This window comes from Macrobrachium rosenbergii, chromosome 52 (genome assembly GCF_040412425.1).
Source record: "Macrobrachium rosenbergii isolate ZJJX-2024 chromosome 52, ASM4041242v1, whole genome shotgun sequence".
Lineage (NCBI taxonomy): Eukaryota > Metazoa > Arthropoda > Malacostraca > Decapoda > Palaemonidae > Macrobrachium > Macrobrachium rosenbergii.
The window spans coordinates 13,201,921-13,219,420 of NC_089792.1; the positions used below are offsets into that span (position 1 = coordinate 13,201,921).

At 37.2% G+C, this 17,500-nt stretch overlaps 1 protein-coding gene across 2 annotated transcripts in view; it reads left to right on the forward strand.

Annotated features, from left to right (window-relative positions):
• LOC136833692 (uncharacterized) overlaps nucleotides 1-15,407 on the forward strand; it is an 84,221-nt gene extending 68,814 nt beyond the window's left edge. The window contains exons 1-3 of one of the 2 annotated variants that reach the window (XM_067095885.1): nucleotides 7,563-7,928; nucleotides 11,671-13,315; nucleotides 14,312-15,407. In XM_067095885.1, the coding sequence (XP_066951986.1) occupies nucleotides 12,071-13,294 (1,224 nt within the window). In that variant the 5' untranslated portion in view covers nucleotides 7,563-7,928; nucleotides 11,671-12,070 and the 3' untranslated portion in view covers nucleotides 13,295-13,315; nucleotides 14,312-15,407. Of the gene's footprint in view, nucleotides 1-7,562; nucleotides 7,929-11,670; nucleotides 13,316-14,311 lie in introns of those variants that run through there. The other variant, XM_067095886.1, reaches the window with a different exon arrangement.
• Nucleotides 15,408-17,500: the final 2,093 nt, after the last annotated feature.

The window sequence follows — 17,500 nt, forward strand, 5'->3', positions numbered from 1 at the left end:
TGAATGAACCCATCGGGACTTATCTGTGAATGATCTAGAGTGAATCAAAGCCCAGAATTGATAATTAGGTTATAGTATGATTAACTTTTACAACTCTCGTCCGTTCCACTCGATGGAAAACTTTACTACGTACTACTTCCATCCTGTCTGAAGCCCAGGAGTACTGTACATTAGACTAAGAAGATCGTTTTAATTTTCATTGAGTTACGTAATATCAGTCAGGGATGTCTCATATGCCGAAGAATAATAACTTATATTTATGCACATTTCTTATTACTGTACGCGGCCTGTTTGCTCGAAGGTGCACGATAGGTGTGTGCAATACGTACACCGATACGTACACGAGGGCGTGCGAGCGTGCGCCTCCATGATAAAGGGGTGATCATTAGCATGTCAATTGATGGTTTTCTGTGATTTACATATCAATGGGGTGGCGCGCAGCTCATCAGAACAGCTCCCGCCAAATCCCTCCGACATGCCAAATACGCGGGAAAGTTCCCGCCAGAATTTATCTATTTTCGAGGGAGTTGCCATCAAAAAAAAAAGGAAGGGAAAAATCTATTTACGTTCGGGAGATAATCGCTATGAAGACATCATCCACGCTCAAAGTTTTATCGTCATTCTTTTTTTTTTTTTAACGGGAGTTTTCTCTTTCGGTGATGATGAGTGGTTATGAAAAAGTTAAAAAAAAAAAAAAAAAACTTGTCACCAAAGTGTTGTAAAAATGAAAACATTTCATTCAAACACACACAATGGTAGAATTAAAAGAAGCAGAAAATAAAAGAGTTCTCGTAAAATTCCCCTCCATAAAACTTCTCTTGAATTTTTTTTTTCTCATCCTCTCTCTCTCTTTCTCTTTTTCCCTTCCTTTTCACTCTCGCGAAAGACGAAAAAAAAAAGAAAGAGGAAAAAGTAGGAGAGGAAAAAGAGCGAGCTCTGGCGAAGTACGATAATTACTCATTTCAACGAGATCCTCTCAAATGACCTGATCCGAGCTGGTAATTAACATATGCATGAAGAGAAAGAAAACCCGCCTCTCATACGATTTGGGTCCTTTAAGGCATTTGTGAGATTCTTCCTCTTAACCGTGCCGAAACTCTGCTTTGAAATGCCTATTTTAATTTATCGCATGGACAAATAAATGTTCATGAACTGGATTTTTCTGATACTGTTTTATTTGGAATTTTAAAAATGATAATGTTATAAAAAAATATGAGTCATTTACTTACTATAAGGTTCCCCAAATTCTCGATGGTGAATTGGGCTTAAAGAAAAAATAAATATAATCTTTGCTATATCGGATATTTTAAAGAAAAAATATATAGTAATTTCACTTCAGTTATAATTAATATGGATTAGTGCATCGGTAAATCGGGTTGTCTAATAACGAAGTTTAAGGCCTGAGTAACTATATCTTATCTCTAGGTCTTACATCGATTAATTACCCCTTATTATCTAATATTCCCTTTCTGCTGATTACATTTGCAACGGATTACAGCCGTCAAAACGGAATTTAATGACAGCCTGTCTTCTGTATAGCAGATTAACTTACAGTGCATACAGCAATCTACAGCAAAAAGAAGGTATGGTTTATGCAGTGACTTATACGAATACTTATCAACTTGACACACCCATGCATATACATAAGCACACATTATATATATATATATATATATATATATATATATATATATATATATATATATATATATATATATATATATATATATATATATATATATATATATATATATATATATATATATATATATATATATATATACATAACATGGTACATAAATATGGTCGATATCCTCAAAGACACGACTCAGTTCGAGAGTCTAGACAAGGACCCTACTGACACACACAGAAGAGAAGAGCAAGTGATATAACAACCAAAGTAGACAGCCAACAGCAGGATGCCACGTCTCGTAAGGTGGTTGGCAACAACGGATCAAGATGCATGCTGAAATGGGACTGTTAAATCCCATGAAGATGTCAACTCATTGACACCCATAATATCTCAAGTGACATACCAGACAAAAGGATAGCTAAGGCTCCAAAAACACGTTAACCCACTGCACCCAACAAGAGCTCTCTATGAGGTCCTCCCTTCAGGTAACTAAAACAACATCTATGGACTTAGACAGCCTATTTACCAATGGTATCTCTGGATACAGACACCCTATTTTCCAATAGCATCTCCGGATGCAGACACCGTATTTGCCAGTAGCATCCCTGGATGCAGACAGCCTATTTACCAATAGCATCTCTGGATGCAGAAACGTATTTGCCAGTAGCATCCCTGGATGCAGACAGCTGTAAATGGTATCTCTGGATGCAGGCACCGCATTTGCCAATAGCATCTCTGGACACAGACAGCCTATTTACCAATAGCGTCTCTGGACGCAGACATCCTATTTGTCAACAGGATTTGTGGACACAGACAACCTATTTACCAATCTCACAGTTTGAAGATTTCATAGAGAGCATACAGAATCATGTCCACAGAAGTCCCATCTCAACAAAACTAGTAAAGCAACAGATTCAAAAAGGTCACCTCATAAGTTAATCTGAATTAATTCAGGGGTGCAACAGGTACCTTTCAGCCAACTGACAGGGGCGTGCCACCACAGAAAACCACTGGCAGGCAAGTATTCACGGTATGTGAGCACTAATGGACATTTTGCAATGGAATCCAGTTGGTTATCTCATGAACTGTTCAAGGCCAGGCCAAGGCTGTGGCAATTTTGGGGCAACTGGTAGTACCACACTCCATAAAGCAGTGGGCATCCATAATGAATGTTACCCCACTGAACATTTTGCAGCAAATTACAAGAGGTCACATCATGACCTGATCTAACTCAGCTTGTAAGGATCAGTTATTGAAACTGGCAGGGTTTACCCCACCACAGATAATGACTGACCTTGGCCATGTATTGTGCAGGGTTGGCAGATGGGTGAATAAAGTGAGATTTTATGGTTTAACCATACAAAGCTAATTAAGCTGCAATCTAAGAGTATCTTATTATTACCCCACTATTCACTCTCACCACAAGGTGTGTGCCAGTCGTCCACATCTGTATGCAAGGATGAACATGAAATACTGTGGTATTCTAGAAAACTGGTTACTTTCCCATTTACTAGTGTAACCACTTTCTACTGTTTTAGTTCGTGTGCTGATGATATATTTTGTTATTAAGAGAGAAATGAAAGTTGACGCTGGAGGGAACGTCTGGATAAGTTGTCAATATTGTGAGTGTGAACTCATGAAAGTGTGACCTATGCAAAAGGAGAATCCGTGTAATGGACGATAATATTTGAGGGAAGTTGGCTTTGCTGATGTGTTTTTGTGCCGGTGTGCTGGGATTAAACAACAATAAAAAAGATCATTATTCTTTGCTGACTTCTTTCAATGCCACTATTGGTCATAGATATAAGTACAAAACAGATAGAAAAAAATAATGAGGTTGAAAATATTAAAATAAGCTAAGCTACCCCCTCTACATCTCTACAAAATAGATACTGAAAACCAGGACAACCATAAATAAAATACATTGGTATCTAATCTCTTATCAATGATTCTATTAAACAATTGCATTCAGGCATATCAGTTACACAATACATGACCTAGAATTCCTCTTATTTAGGTATTTATTTGGTATTTGATGTATGAATCACATTTCACCGATGCAAGTCAAAATAAGGAAACGGCCTAATGAAATTCAAATTGCGACACAGGGGACAAGAGAGAAAACTAATTTATAAAAAACTGATAAATGTTTGCATACTGTAGTTATAATTGTGCTGTTGGTAGTTAGAAATATATGAATAATCCACTAAAAAGTAAGAATAATGACAGGATAAGGGTTGATGGGGAGGTAGTATGGTAAAGGATGAATAGGAGGCTTTTCTCTACAACACCCAATGAACTCCTATTGCATTCACAACAGTTTTGGAAGGGTGAGAGGGCGGCTGTGGCAAGCTCTGACGTGAATGTGGCATGACTGACACACAATTGAGACCAGTGGTTGAGATCCCTTTGTGTCCCTGTACTGCATAGGCGGTTTTCTATTTGAACAGTACTGAGAATCTTCAGAATGTTTTAACAAGTTTCTTGAATTTTACAGTGACTTTTCTTTCTTTCTTGAAATCTTCAGCTGAAAATGCTAATGGATAGAGTCAAAAGACTACAAACCTACAAGGGCTCTAAAGGGAAATCAGCCTGCAGAGAGAGACAAGTTATAGGAAAAGGTGATAGATAAATACATATGAGGGAATAGAAAATAAGCCTAATACACCTGAAATTCAGGAGATGTCAGCAGGGAGCACAAATAAATTTGCTCTTTGCTTAAATATTTGGAGATCCAAAGATTCCACATCTGCACAATGGAAACTATTCCACTTTTTATTTGTAACCATGATCAAACTCCTGAGGCTAGAACACGACACACGGTTTTCAGCAGCAGCCTGCCTAAATGTTGCATGCAAAATCGGCTAGGTCAGGCAAAGAAGAGTGTAGAGGATGTTTCCTGGTACATTTTATGCAGCAAACATGGTGAACTCACTTTACGTCCATGCCACAAGTCACCAGTAAGAAGCGACAAAATAAACTTGACTGATGACGTAACTCTATCCAAGAGTTTGAGATAAGAGTCATCACCTGAAGACCACACTTGAGAACAGCACTCCAAACAAGGAAGAAGAAAAAAAAAGAGTTAAAACACATATAATTGCCTCATTAAGAAATATTCAAAGACATTTCTGTAAGATACCAACTGTTTGAGAAACAGAGGAAGTAGTATTACATATTTGCTTCTCAGAAGCCAATATTCTATCAAAAGTTACGCATAAAATCTTAAGGGTCACAGACATTTACAACTGTACCATTTAAATAAAAATCAGGACACAAAGGCAAAAGTGCTCTGGATCAACTAACTATTCCTACTTTTAGTTTTAGAGGGGTTAAGCTTCATGCCCATAGCCTACTCCACTCATTAAAATGTGCCAGGTCTCTATTCAAGGATACTGCAGCCACAGACCTAAGGCACAGAGAAGGAACAACAGCTAGAAGAATAGCATAGATAATAAATAGCAAAGGTCCAAGAACACTACCATGAGGAACACCTGAAGTGACATTACTGAAACTACTATACTGGCCACCAACACAGACTCTTTGGGTTCAACCTATTAAAAATTCATTTAGAATATTAATAAAAATCCACCAATTCCCAATAATCTTAACTTGTAGATAGATGCTTTGTGATTCACATGGTTAAAGGCTGCACTAAAATCCAGACCAATCATGCAGGCCTCTGTATCCTCATTGAGAGCACTCTGCAAGATGGTAGATACTGACAAAAGTGCAACACTAGTACCAAGACCTTTACAAAACCAACACTGTAATGCTGTTAGTAGATGCTTAAAGAGCAGATTCTCAAAAATCTTAGATAAAACAGGGGTAACTGAAATCAGCCTATATTCACAGGGGCATCAGAATGGACTTAGTCCCTTACGTAATGCAGCAATGTTCCCCCATCCTCCATAAAGAAGGAAAACTTGAAATCCAACGAATCTTCTGAAAAGATTTTTTTTAAATAGGAAAAATCCCATTAGGGTCTAAGCAAACACAACTGTCAAGGACAGGAGCAAAGTTCTGACTTCTGTGGACCTGAAGGTCACTGAACACAACTTAATCTCTTGAAAGCATGACAGAGGCAACACCACGGACTGAAAATTCGGTTTGCTCACAAAGACTTGACCCAAAAGTTCTGCCTGCTGCTTAGGCAATATACAGAAGTCCCATCAGGCCCTACAATGGTAGGCATGTTTGAATAATCTCAAAGAGTGATGACTTGAGAGTAGACCACCACTTATGGTCATCACCACTGGAGAGCAAGATCTTCATACCTTTATTATAACCTCTGTCAGATATCTCATAGGCCATCTGAGCCTGACTTTTAAGCTCAATGAAATTACACCCCAATGTCCAATCAATTGTTCCTCCACAAGTGATAAGCCTCTTGTTTTTATGGTAGGCAAGCTTATATGCAACATTAAACCACGGTTTATCTTTAAGACAAAACTTGAGGATTTTAGAGGGAATTCTCCTCTCGATAATAGTCTTAAGGTGAGCATTAAAACCCTTAATAATATTTGTGCCTCTATAAACATCGCTCCAACTGAGCTCTTGAGGATCCCATTTGGCCTGGGATTTCAATTATACCTTTCTTGAGAAGCTAACATTAGAAACACTTAACATCAGAAACACTTGATCCATCTCCACATTAACCTTAATTAGACAATGATCAGATGAACCCTCTAGCAAACCTTCTCCAATAGATACAATCCCTGTAACATCTGTGAATAGAAGGTCAAGACACTTGCCAGATTGGTGTGTGAGTACATATTTTAACTGTTCACAACCAGAAATAGTGGAGAATCTAGACCAGCAGCACCATGATTATCTATGGCAGCAGCTGAATTCAGCCATTCAGTGTGATGAGCGTTGTAATCATCATCGAAAATGAAACAAACCCCAGAGTCAGCTTCCTGACTGCTACCATTCTGGTAAGCAAGCAGCCATAAAAAGTCATCCAAATCTGGGTTCCTATATCCAGAAAAAACATAAAGATTTATTAGTCTTCCATACTCGTAGGCTTTAACCACTTGTGTTTCATGACATCCACACTCATACAGTGATCTATGAGATGCAGAGAAACCCTCTTTGATACAGAGAGCCATTCCAGGGGCCTTGGAATGGCATGACGCTTGAGTAAAATGGGCTTCTCAAACCCTGGAATCAACAGGAATCGCAAATCAGATACAAGAGTTTCAGAACAAGAAGGATGTCAAAATAACAGCAGCAATATCCACGTCCGTTTTATTCTTATATAATCCACGGACTGTGCCATATAAAATACATTTCCGTAATCGATTCTATGGACCAAGACTAAGTTCAATATTGCCAGAAAAAGCAACAACATTGAACACAAGCATAAAGGAATATTTGCAAACTTAATGAAAATAATGACAGGAACAATATATACATGTCTCATTAATATTGAAAAGTGTATACCTAAAAAAAGAAAATTATTTCTGGAATGAAACTGGTAATCTGAGAGGAGCCGGCACACCCAGCAAGGACAAATACATCCCCAGATTGCCAGACACTGAAGGAACCACCAGTCATCCTCGGTACTTCTAATAAACCTGACCTGCACACCGTTTGAAAAACAAGAGGAACAGAGATTTAGTATCAGCTTTCCTTGTAACTGAAGTTTAGACATTTTTTACATACCCTCGAATGCAGCAGCAATAACAACACACACACACACACACACATATAAGGAAATAATAACTTTAAGCTTCGCCGTTTTAATCATAATAATAATTATCTTGTATCTGAGCCACAAACGCAAACGATATTTAACCCAACCATTATCAAACGCACTGATAAAATTACAATAACAATACAGCGGTTTAGTCTTATCTGAAACGTACTGCTATTCAGTACATGTTTTATCTTCCAATTGAAGATAAAATTAGTTCCAAATGCTTTTAGTGACTTAGAACATAGTGCTGAATCGCCTGCTTTCGTTAATTCGATGTCCTTCGAGATATAAAGGACGTGGTATAGGAAAAAGGCTTTAATGTTACATTCCACAGTTAGACCTTTCCTTTGGCTCATGATCATACACTAAATGCGTTTGCAAATGTGCACATCTGTTACGAAGAATCGCTTGCTTTCATGTATTTGTGCATAGATGACTAACACAATTAGTGAAGCTACGAAGGACGTACGAGATTCGTTATCAAAGAAAAGCATTTACAAAAAAGTGAAAACTAGAATGGGAGAAAGGATTGTCGAGTCAACTGTTCGCCAAGGAAGTGCAAAGGATTTCTGAATAGAATTGGAAGAGAAAAAGGTGAAAGCTGGAGAGTTTTCGTTTGTGTACCTCATGTGTAGTAAGTAAAGTTTTAAAAAAGTGGTAAACGTACAGGTGTAACGAAGATAATCATGACAAATAAGTAAGGGAATGAGAAAAGGTATGAGAATCTGTGTGTGTGTGTGTGTGTGTGTGTGTGTGTGTGTGTGTGTGTGTGTGTGTGTAAAAAGGAAAGGTGTTACATTGGGAAAAATTATGTCATATTTAGAAGTCTATTGCAGAAGGTACAAAGAAAAATCTGATCGTATTTACTGGATTGACAATGTGGCCGAGGTGTTAGAATTAAAGGGGATTTATACGACGGAAGTGCATGAGCAGTATTTTCTACCCAGTACCCTGGGAAGTGCAGAAAGCTTAGAATTCTAATCCACCTTACCCCGAGGCAGAGCAGAGACTTGCAGAGGGTTGTGAAACCATTGGGGGAGGATAGGTTTCCTAAATGGCTGATGGGCTCTTTATCTTAGGGCCAACAGCAAATGCACTGTAACTCCTGTATCAGAATATGAAAATAATAGTATTCTTGGCCCTTTGCATAGTGTGCAAGCCAACCAACAGCTATAGCATGGGGTCTGTAGCCCCAAACCCTGTACTATTATTATACATTATTATACAGAAAGAAAAAAGAGAAAAATGAAATACCAAGCCCTGAGGTTCTGTCTATGTGTAGATATGGTGCAGGAAAGAAGAAATATATGACAGTTAATAGGTTTAAGGGGAGAACGCTGGATATTATGGCACCTACTAACTGGAGCAACTATGAATGGAAGGGCAAAGAGTAGCTGTGCCTGTGGCAGCTGAAAGTTGTAGAGCAAGGAAAAGGACGGCACTTTACAATAAAAGTACGACTGCAGTTGAATGAAAAAGTGTAAATATGTTAGTCTGCCAACTGTATGGGTTAGATTGTGTATTTTAGACCAAAACTTGTAATAATGAGCGTATATGATCCAGGAATGGAAAAAATGAGAGTGAGAGAATAGGTATTGGGAGAGTCTGAACTTGTCCCTAGGTGAGTTTGAAGGCTATGGTTGGGTTGTTGCGCTAGGTAATTAAAATGCAAATAGAAGTTACAAAGGAAAATGTGGCTCTGAAAGTAGCTGTAGAGTTCCTGAAGCACACGACTGCAGAGATTCATACTGAATTGTGTTTGGTAAAAGACTTTACTGCTCAAAAAAGAATATCTTTATAAAAAAATTTTTAATACATGGAAGAGCAAGTTAATGCAAGGAATGGTGAAAACATGCATAGATGGTGTATTAGATCGCTAATCGATTGAAATGAAAGCTCAGATAGATGGAAGTTAACTCTGGAGAGAACGGGAAGAAAATGTCTATCAAAGTGAATAAGACAAATTATCCTGATAATGAGGGAAGAAAGGCATACAGGAGAAAGATGATAAAATGAGCTATTGTTAGAGACACGGAAGTAGAAATACTGTTATGAAGAGGATGCAAAATTCACAAATATAGTCATAGGGTCAGCAGGTAGTGTTTGTGGGTATAGGATAGTAGTAAAAGGAAATAAAACCAGTAGCAGTTGTATGAGGATATGAAAGGTTTACTGTGGGATAAATAGGGAGGTTTTTGGACGGAATGGATCACGTATAGGTATACTCCTTAAATTTCTCTCTCAATACCTTTATCCAGTATGGTTGCACATTAAATAAGCCATTAGGATTTTGTAAACAATGTATTAAAGTAAATGCTCCCGCATATTCATTCAACATTTTTAAAATAGGAACTCAAATAACATAATAGATGAAAATTCATTATTACTTACACATTACTTAATCCCAAATGTGTTCTAGAGTAAGCAGTTACCAAAATGGGGTTTTGAACCCCCATAACATCAGTGCAACAATACTGAAAAGAAGGCAGTATGAAATAGACGTCTCAGGGATAAGGAATGCAAAACACATTTCGTCAATTTAGTTACAGAAGGCAAAAAAAAGCAAAGTCCAACAAAAAATGTGATACTGCTTAAAAGGCTCTCTTACTTTTGTACTGAAACATTAGTGAAGTTATGGAATAATGCATTCATACTAACGCTTACATCCATAAAATTAATTAGATTGAAGTAGTGTATTTAACACAAGCTCAAACGAATAAATAACGTTTGTTATAAATTAACAACTTACTTCATTTTAGATTGAAACATATTTGCTATCTAATTTCCACGTAAAATCCTGACATCTCTGAAACTGATTAAAGTGAAGAAGTAGTGCATTTTACAAAAGCGCAAGTGAACAAATAACAATTGTTAGAAAGTAATAAAGTAACAACTTCTTTCGTTTTAGACTGATATTTGTTACTTAATTTCCCTGCATAATTTCTGGATGATAAAACCGAACTTCCTCAGCAATATGCTCTATATAGTTCATCCTGGTATGACTATTGCAGTTGTTAACAAAAACTAGCCTAGATATGTTTGATAACTGTTACTTTCAGCAACTGACAAACGGCTGACTAACTTGGCTGTAGGCTAAACTTCTCTTTCCTCCGATATAGACTTCCAAATGTGTGTGATAAATTAGACTGAGTAAAAGTTGAGAATATTAAAAGGGAGGAAGAATATATTACCCACTTAATACCATTGTTTTTAAGCTCAATGAACTGTAGACATCAAAATTCTAGGCCCAGATGAAGCCTTCTCTTCTTTGTCCCGCTACTTATAAAATTAAGTAAAGCCGTTGATCGAGATCATTTGACAGTATTCTTACAAATGATTTTCATCTACTGTAGACTCGATGTCATATAGAGTATCAAAAATTAGTTAATTTTAAGTATCGATATGTTTTCTATGAAACCTGAGGGATGAACAAAAGAAAACGTTTTTCAAAGGCAAACTGCGTTAAACCATACACCTTTCCGTTTTTACTGATTATTATGTTACTGTGTCGTTCTCTGAATGTGTCTACGTCTCACGTCGATAATTCGACAGACTGTTATTAAATTCCTGTTAAAATTAAAACCTTATAAGCTGAGAAAGCGCTTAGAAGACAGAAATATTTAGGAACAATGCTGTGTAATACAGGTTCGCTTGAGTTGGAGTTTAGACTGAAAGGGGCAAAGAAAATATTGGGCAGCCTGAAAAAGTTTTAAAAATGAGTAGAATGAGACCGCTTAAGAGAGTTAGATCATACGTTAGACTAGTACAATCTGTACTAGCACACGAATATGAATCAGGGTGTGGCAAGGAATAAAGAAAATAGGCTGGTGATATGACAGAAAAAAAAGTTTTAAAATTAAATGACACAGAACTTAAATGCCGTATAGATTAACACTTGATTTGAGAAAATCGATGTTTCCATTATTTGTCTCAAACTTCATAAAACAGACATTTGTACGCCCTAAAGCAGAGGACGAATTGTTGTCATTTCTCCGTCATCAAATTCATTTGGTAATTCATTCAATTTTGAATCCATTCTTGATACTTTCAAAAATGTTGGCCGAGTAGGCTAAATATGAGCACATTACTCGTAATGCTGATTTATTCCTACTGCCCTACAGGACAAATTTTTCAACAAATTTTGTTCACTTTGAGTATACAGACTGCTCCTTGGAGCAAGAGACTGTGCTGATGCAAGCCCAAATTACTCTGGTAACAGCAATTAAATTTAATTTCCTTTCTATCTAAATCCTTTTACTTTCTTCTGTAAAGCCCTCCGTACTAGTAAAATGAACTATGGTCAGTTATTAATGTATCATTTTCCTCCTTTTACCAGATCCGAAATGGTGAATCTGCCTGGCCATGGCTTCACTGAAGGGGGCCTCTCACTGATGCCTCTTCCTGTGACTTTTTCGTCAGACACTACAGACCGAGTGTACAAGCAGGTACATGGAAAAAGCAACAGCAACCTAAATAAGGTTGTACTCCTCTTCGGGGATGACGTTCCCTAGCAAAACCTCCCTGAAAGATGCCTTTGTCAATTACATCTACCAGACACAGGTCAATGACCACTATCGCCTTGCACTGATAGATGACAATGTTCTGGAGGTGGACCCTAGGATCAAAGCGTATATTTTTAACGTGACAGAAGAAACTCTCCTTTCATTTAATCTTATCTTAATAGATGTCCCAGCTCTTGGCGGTCTTCACAGTGCCGAATCGGACATTAGAACCTGATGAACTTAGAACGTTTTTTACAAGAGGAATTCAAAAGTACGTCAGTCAGCGCAGTGAATCTTGTTGCACCATCCTCGTCCGTTTTTTTCCGCCCTTTCATAAACACATACAATCTCCTCAATCTTTCTTTTGAAAAGTTAGAGACACTTGCACAGATACTGGTTACAAACTCCCCTACTCACATGCCATTCATCAGCTGTCTTAGAAAAGTGAAGATCTCTTACAATAATTTATTTACGTTCTACACCGAAGGTCAGAGCTCAGACGAAGATGACCAGTTTCTAAGTCAAATATTCCTCCACTATGACTATCCAGGAGTAGATGACTTCTTCCAAGAGTTGAAAACTATACCACCATCAAATATGTCACTGGTGAGAAAGGTTGATGCTGGCTATGTCATCCCAGCAGACATTGCTCGACTGAGAGTAGTTAACCAGTTCTCGGAGACCAGAGGGCACAGATTCGGTTTTGGGTTTCGACAGCTGTACATGAAGGACACCTTTAAAGACCAGGTCAATAGAACTCGAGTGCTGTCTATAGGCAAAGACAATGATAACCCCAACAAAATTATCATAATCGTAGGTAACCAGTTGTCAGGAAAGACCACTGTCGCAACAGCTGTCGTCAACCACATTTTTGGAGTAAAATTTCAAGACAGTTTCCGTTTGCTCATTGACGATGACTTAGTTAGCAGGTTTGGGAAAGATAACCAAAAGGAAACGACGTGGACGACAGCTTATTGCTTCAACCACATTCAGGCCCTTCGGTTGAACTACAATCTCAAAATTATAGATTCCGCAGGTTTTGACGATGATGATGCCCAGTTAAACAAGACAGTCGTGTCAAAGATAGCAAAGCTATTGAAACAAATCTGTAAGACTGACAGCACTACATTCTTGGTCTTCACAGCACCAGGCATGCAAGATAACCTTCCGGGTTCGTTTAAAACCATCCACAAACAACTTCTGCGTATTACTGACAAAGGAACGGATAAGATGTTTTTCCTGGATGCTTATGCGCCCACTCAGAGGTCTCCTGTGCCGAAAGCTCTGAAGAAATTGGAGTCGTCTAAAGTTAAGGTTTTCAAATTTGACTCGCGAACATATTTTCCAGCGGACAAAGAACCAAACCACAAAGAGAAGGACAAGGAAATCATCAATGACATGAACTGGGTAATAGAACATCAAACACTGGAGAAATTCTTCGGCAAACTTAAGCTGTAGTTAACACAATCGGGACATGCAGTGGTTGCACCATGAACGTCTAGGAAAACTATGCACTTCAGATTAGAACAATCTTTTTAATTCGACATTTAGCCTCTTCTCATCTAAACCTCAGATCCATATTCTGGATTGTCAGTGATTAGAACACACAGGTCAGTGAACTATAGATATGACAACTGAACTAAGAAAAAGGGGAAACAGTTCCTTCAGTGCTTTACTACTTAAGGAACTAGTCTGAAGACCTGTTTTATGAGCATTTATGATCTGCTCTGGTATGTCTACCCTGTTATGCTGACAAGAATATACACTACTGCACACGATCTAGCAAAGCCAATATCCAAGAACCGTGAAAAAATAATGGCCCTGTTTGATCGAATCATCTCCAGCATGTAAGCATGTTAACTGTGGAGCAGAAAGGAGTTTCTAGTGTTCTGGGAAGATAATAGTCCCAAAGAATCTTTAGTGTCCATATTGAAAAATTTTAGTACTGAATGCTGTGAGGTTTTACTCTCAGTGGATACAATTCTTTGAGTCTTCAGTTATTTATAATAATGTTATAATGTATGTTAATGATGATGTTTGCTACGGACAGTATTACATATATAAAGCGGCTACGGGGTTTTGCGCTAGACTCACTAACCGACTCATTTCCACAAGCGGCCATCGAGATCGGTGGCCGGTAATAAAGTCACAGGAAAAAAAAGTCACAATTTTGGCTATGAAAAAAGTCACATTAAATTATGGTGGCCGATAATAAAGTCACAGAGGAAAAATTCACAATATTTCTTGGGGGTCATTATCTTCATGATATTTACAGTCTTTTGATTATGTTTACGAAATCCCCAACAGGCTTGTACTAAACAAGCCGCAAAGGTGGATACATACCAGGTTAAAACCCTTAGGGGTCATTATCCAGGAAAGATTAATGTGACTCTTTTTCCTGTGACTTTTTTACCTGGACTCTCGATATCACTGTATTGGTCATCATTTGAGTGTTGCCTGTGGGATTACTAAGAGGAATGGTTCATCATGACAACTGGCCAACAATAGAAGAAATGAATACCCGTAATTAAACAGAAAATACTAACATCATGGCAGTTAATCTGCAAACCACAAAGAGCGCAAGGTTTCCTACAGTCGTTGACATAAATCATCCTTTCAATACATGAAATCTATTATCTGACCTAGACATGAAATTATATTTCTCCAGCCAAAGTATATTTTCGATACATAGGTGAACAAACACACTTGAGGTTTTTCCTGTCTTCCTGAAACACCTAATAATGCTTAAGTATTAAGATGGGAATGAGCGGAAGCGTATATTTCAATTAGATTCTTATTGAATATTGTCAAGTTGAAAGGATATGTTTGGCCAGGGGAAATATAATATTGTTAATATGTATAAATGTAATGATATAGCTAATGGATTTTTCTTTATTCCATATTTGCTTTCATAAGTATGTAGTAAAAAGCAAAACAGAATATTGACAGATTTACAGAATCAAATACCCATATGTGACAAAAATAGATGAAAGAAAAAATAAGTGAAAGAGAGTCAAGTGTATCTTAACGTTGAATCATCAAAATGGAACTCGAACCTAAGTCTTAGGTTCGAGTTCCCCGCGTGATATTGCTTTCCTATATCTTGAGAAAGACTTGTCAACAGAGGTTTCGGCATATCACAGGGTTTGACATCACTAACTATCTGGTCTACCCGGAATATTGTCAGTTAATGCGATTCCTACCAAATCTATGTCTCAGAGCTCACAAGGTTCCGAGAAAAAGAGGTCACGCATTTGAGTAGTCAAAAGTTTACCCTATTAAATGCACACTTGAATCTACTTCCAGGAAGCTAGCTTCATTAACAGGACGACTAGTGGTCTTCAAAATGTGTCTGTTCCTTTCTGACAGAAAGAGCAGACTAACAGTGCCTTAGAGCAAAAACTGGACAGAGGGAAAAATGACTCGGCTAATACAACATTTCGGCCAACTAGCTAAGCATCCATGATTATCCATAAAAATAAGAAAAGTTTCGTAATTTTTGTAAGTAAAAAGTATTTGCTACACAACTTTGTAAAAGCTTTTCTATTGTCAATAAAAGTTTGCCGCTAAATCTTGTTGTGAATACACAGAAGTCCCTTCGTAAATTTCATCTGCTCATGAGTAGGCTACTGAAGCAAGAGCATTTAGTTTATGTGTGTATACCTATTTGTAAACACAAAGACATTAGTTTGAGTACACATACAGTTATGAGTACTTTCGTTTGTTTAATGAATATGCATTACGTGCTCTGAACTTGAGATATATAGCACCGAGAGATATATTAGTCTTTTGTATAACCAATAATGAGGCTAAAGATTCTGCAGGCATCTGTCAAACAGGTTTTGTCGGGATATTGTTTTATACAACAATGGCAGCATATTCAGCAAAATGGAGATATTCTTCCTGTAAATCCAGTTATTTTTCTCTTGATCTGGAAACTTCTAATATTAACTGTCATCAACCGACCTGGACCTGTGGAGCTACCTGGCTAAGAACTGTGTTAAGAGGAGGATTGGAAAAGATTAGAAAAATCCCTATCCATTCTCAAGTGAAATTAGATATCTTCCCCCTCGCCCTCAAGTGCCTAATGTAAAAAGTATGAAAAACTATGTCAAGGGAATGGCCAGCAAACAACATCTTTTACTCAACAAGTCACAGCAAGCTCAAGAAACTTCATTCTAACAGAGTTATTTTACATTGTTTAGGATTTTAGATGACCAGCCAATATTTGCCAATTTTATATATTAGATAAGACCACTTTGCCTGGCTTTCTTGCAGTTTCTATCGTTGAAAGTTAGTCTTCTCAACTCAATTAACAAAAGTTTAATCTTCTTCAAAAGTTTAATGCACCCATAAAACTGGCTTGAGAGAAATCACTGAGTAAATACATATTTCTAGTGTTGAAAGAATATTTTAATAAAAGCTTTCTTCCAGCTATTTGCAACATATCGTCAACCAGAAGCTGATGAAAATTCGGATAATTGTCGCTTTACATAATAAAGACCCAACATAAGCATGCTGCGTTAAGCCAACTATTCTATCATCATTAATAAAAAAATTACCAATTAAGACCATTAAGAGAAAATAATACTGGATAAGATGAAAATCATTTACATTAACTATACTTTTAAAATACCACTGTGGAAGTTAGTCTACATTACGATATTTCGCCTCTTATCTTCAAAAGGAAAAGTTGACAATGCAGTGAAAGGTAAAATAAAAGCAAAATTGTGTCATACAGAAAAAGAATCCTCATAAATGCAATGCTGAGATACTTGAGTAACCATATATATTATCTGGCTTGTGTTCTGACACGTGGGCGATTAGTTGAATGATAGATAAATATTTATATATATATATATATATATATATATATATATATATATATATATATATATATATATATATATATATATATATATATATGTATATATATATATGTATATTTACATATACTGTACTTGTCAGCAACTGTCACACAAACACTTCTCCACACAACTCAGGAAGGTTGACAGACTGCCTCAAGAAAGCAAGAGGTAGGCATTACTACGTGATGACCTTTCACAAACCTAAACCATCTCTCACCAACCCCTCCCCCCCTCGCACTGAGATGATATAACACACATACATACAAACCAACAACAGTATATTAATGATACAAACTACTATAACGACAATAATAGAGATAGTAATCAGAATAACAGCAAATACCTTCAGTGGGTGCTAAGAGGTCGCGAATTCTAAACTCACAGCATAGTAACCAACATAGCATATGCAAAAGCCCAAAGAACTAATTAGCAACATAGCTCCTCCCCTCCCAGCATGGACTATGTCCTCGTAGTGATATGGCCACGGTCCTGACACTCAGTTTTAAACTTTAACAGGGTATTCGCGACGAGGGCGTCTCCAGTGCAAAAATTTACAAAAACAATAATAAAAAAGCATATGGCAACATTCTGCATCAAGATACCTTCAAGGTATATACATTTAGTCCTGTGTTAATACCCGCTATGTATTCATATTCATAATTCCTCAAAAAACAATTAATTTAAATAAAAATTCACCCCTTAATAGTTTGGCATAACCTTCTATACCACTTCTTTTCCATTTTCACTGTCAGGCAGGGGTAGGAAACAATCAGCATCTTTTCCTTTCCTAACAATT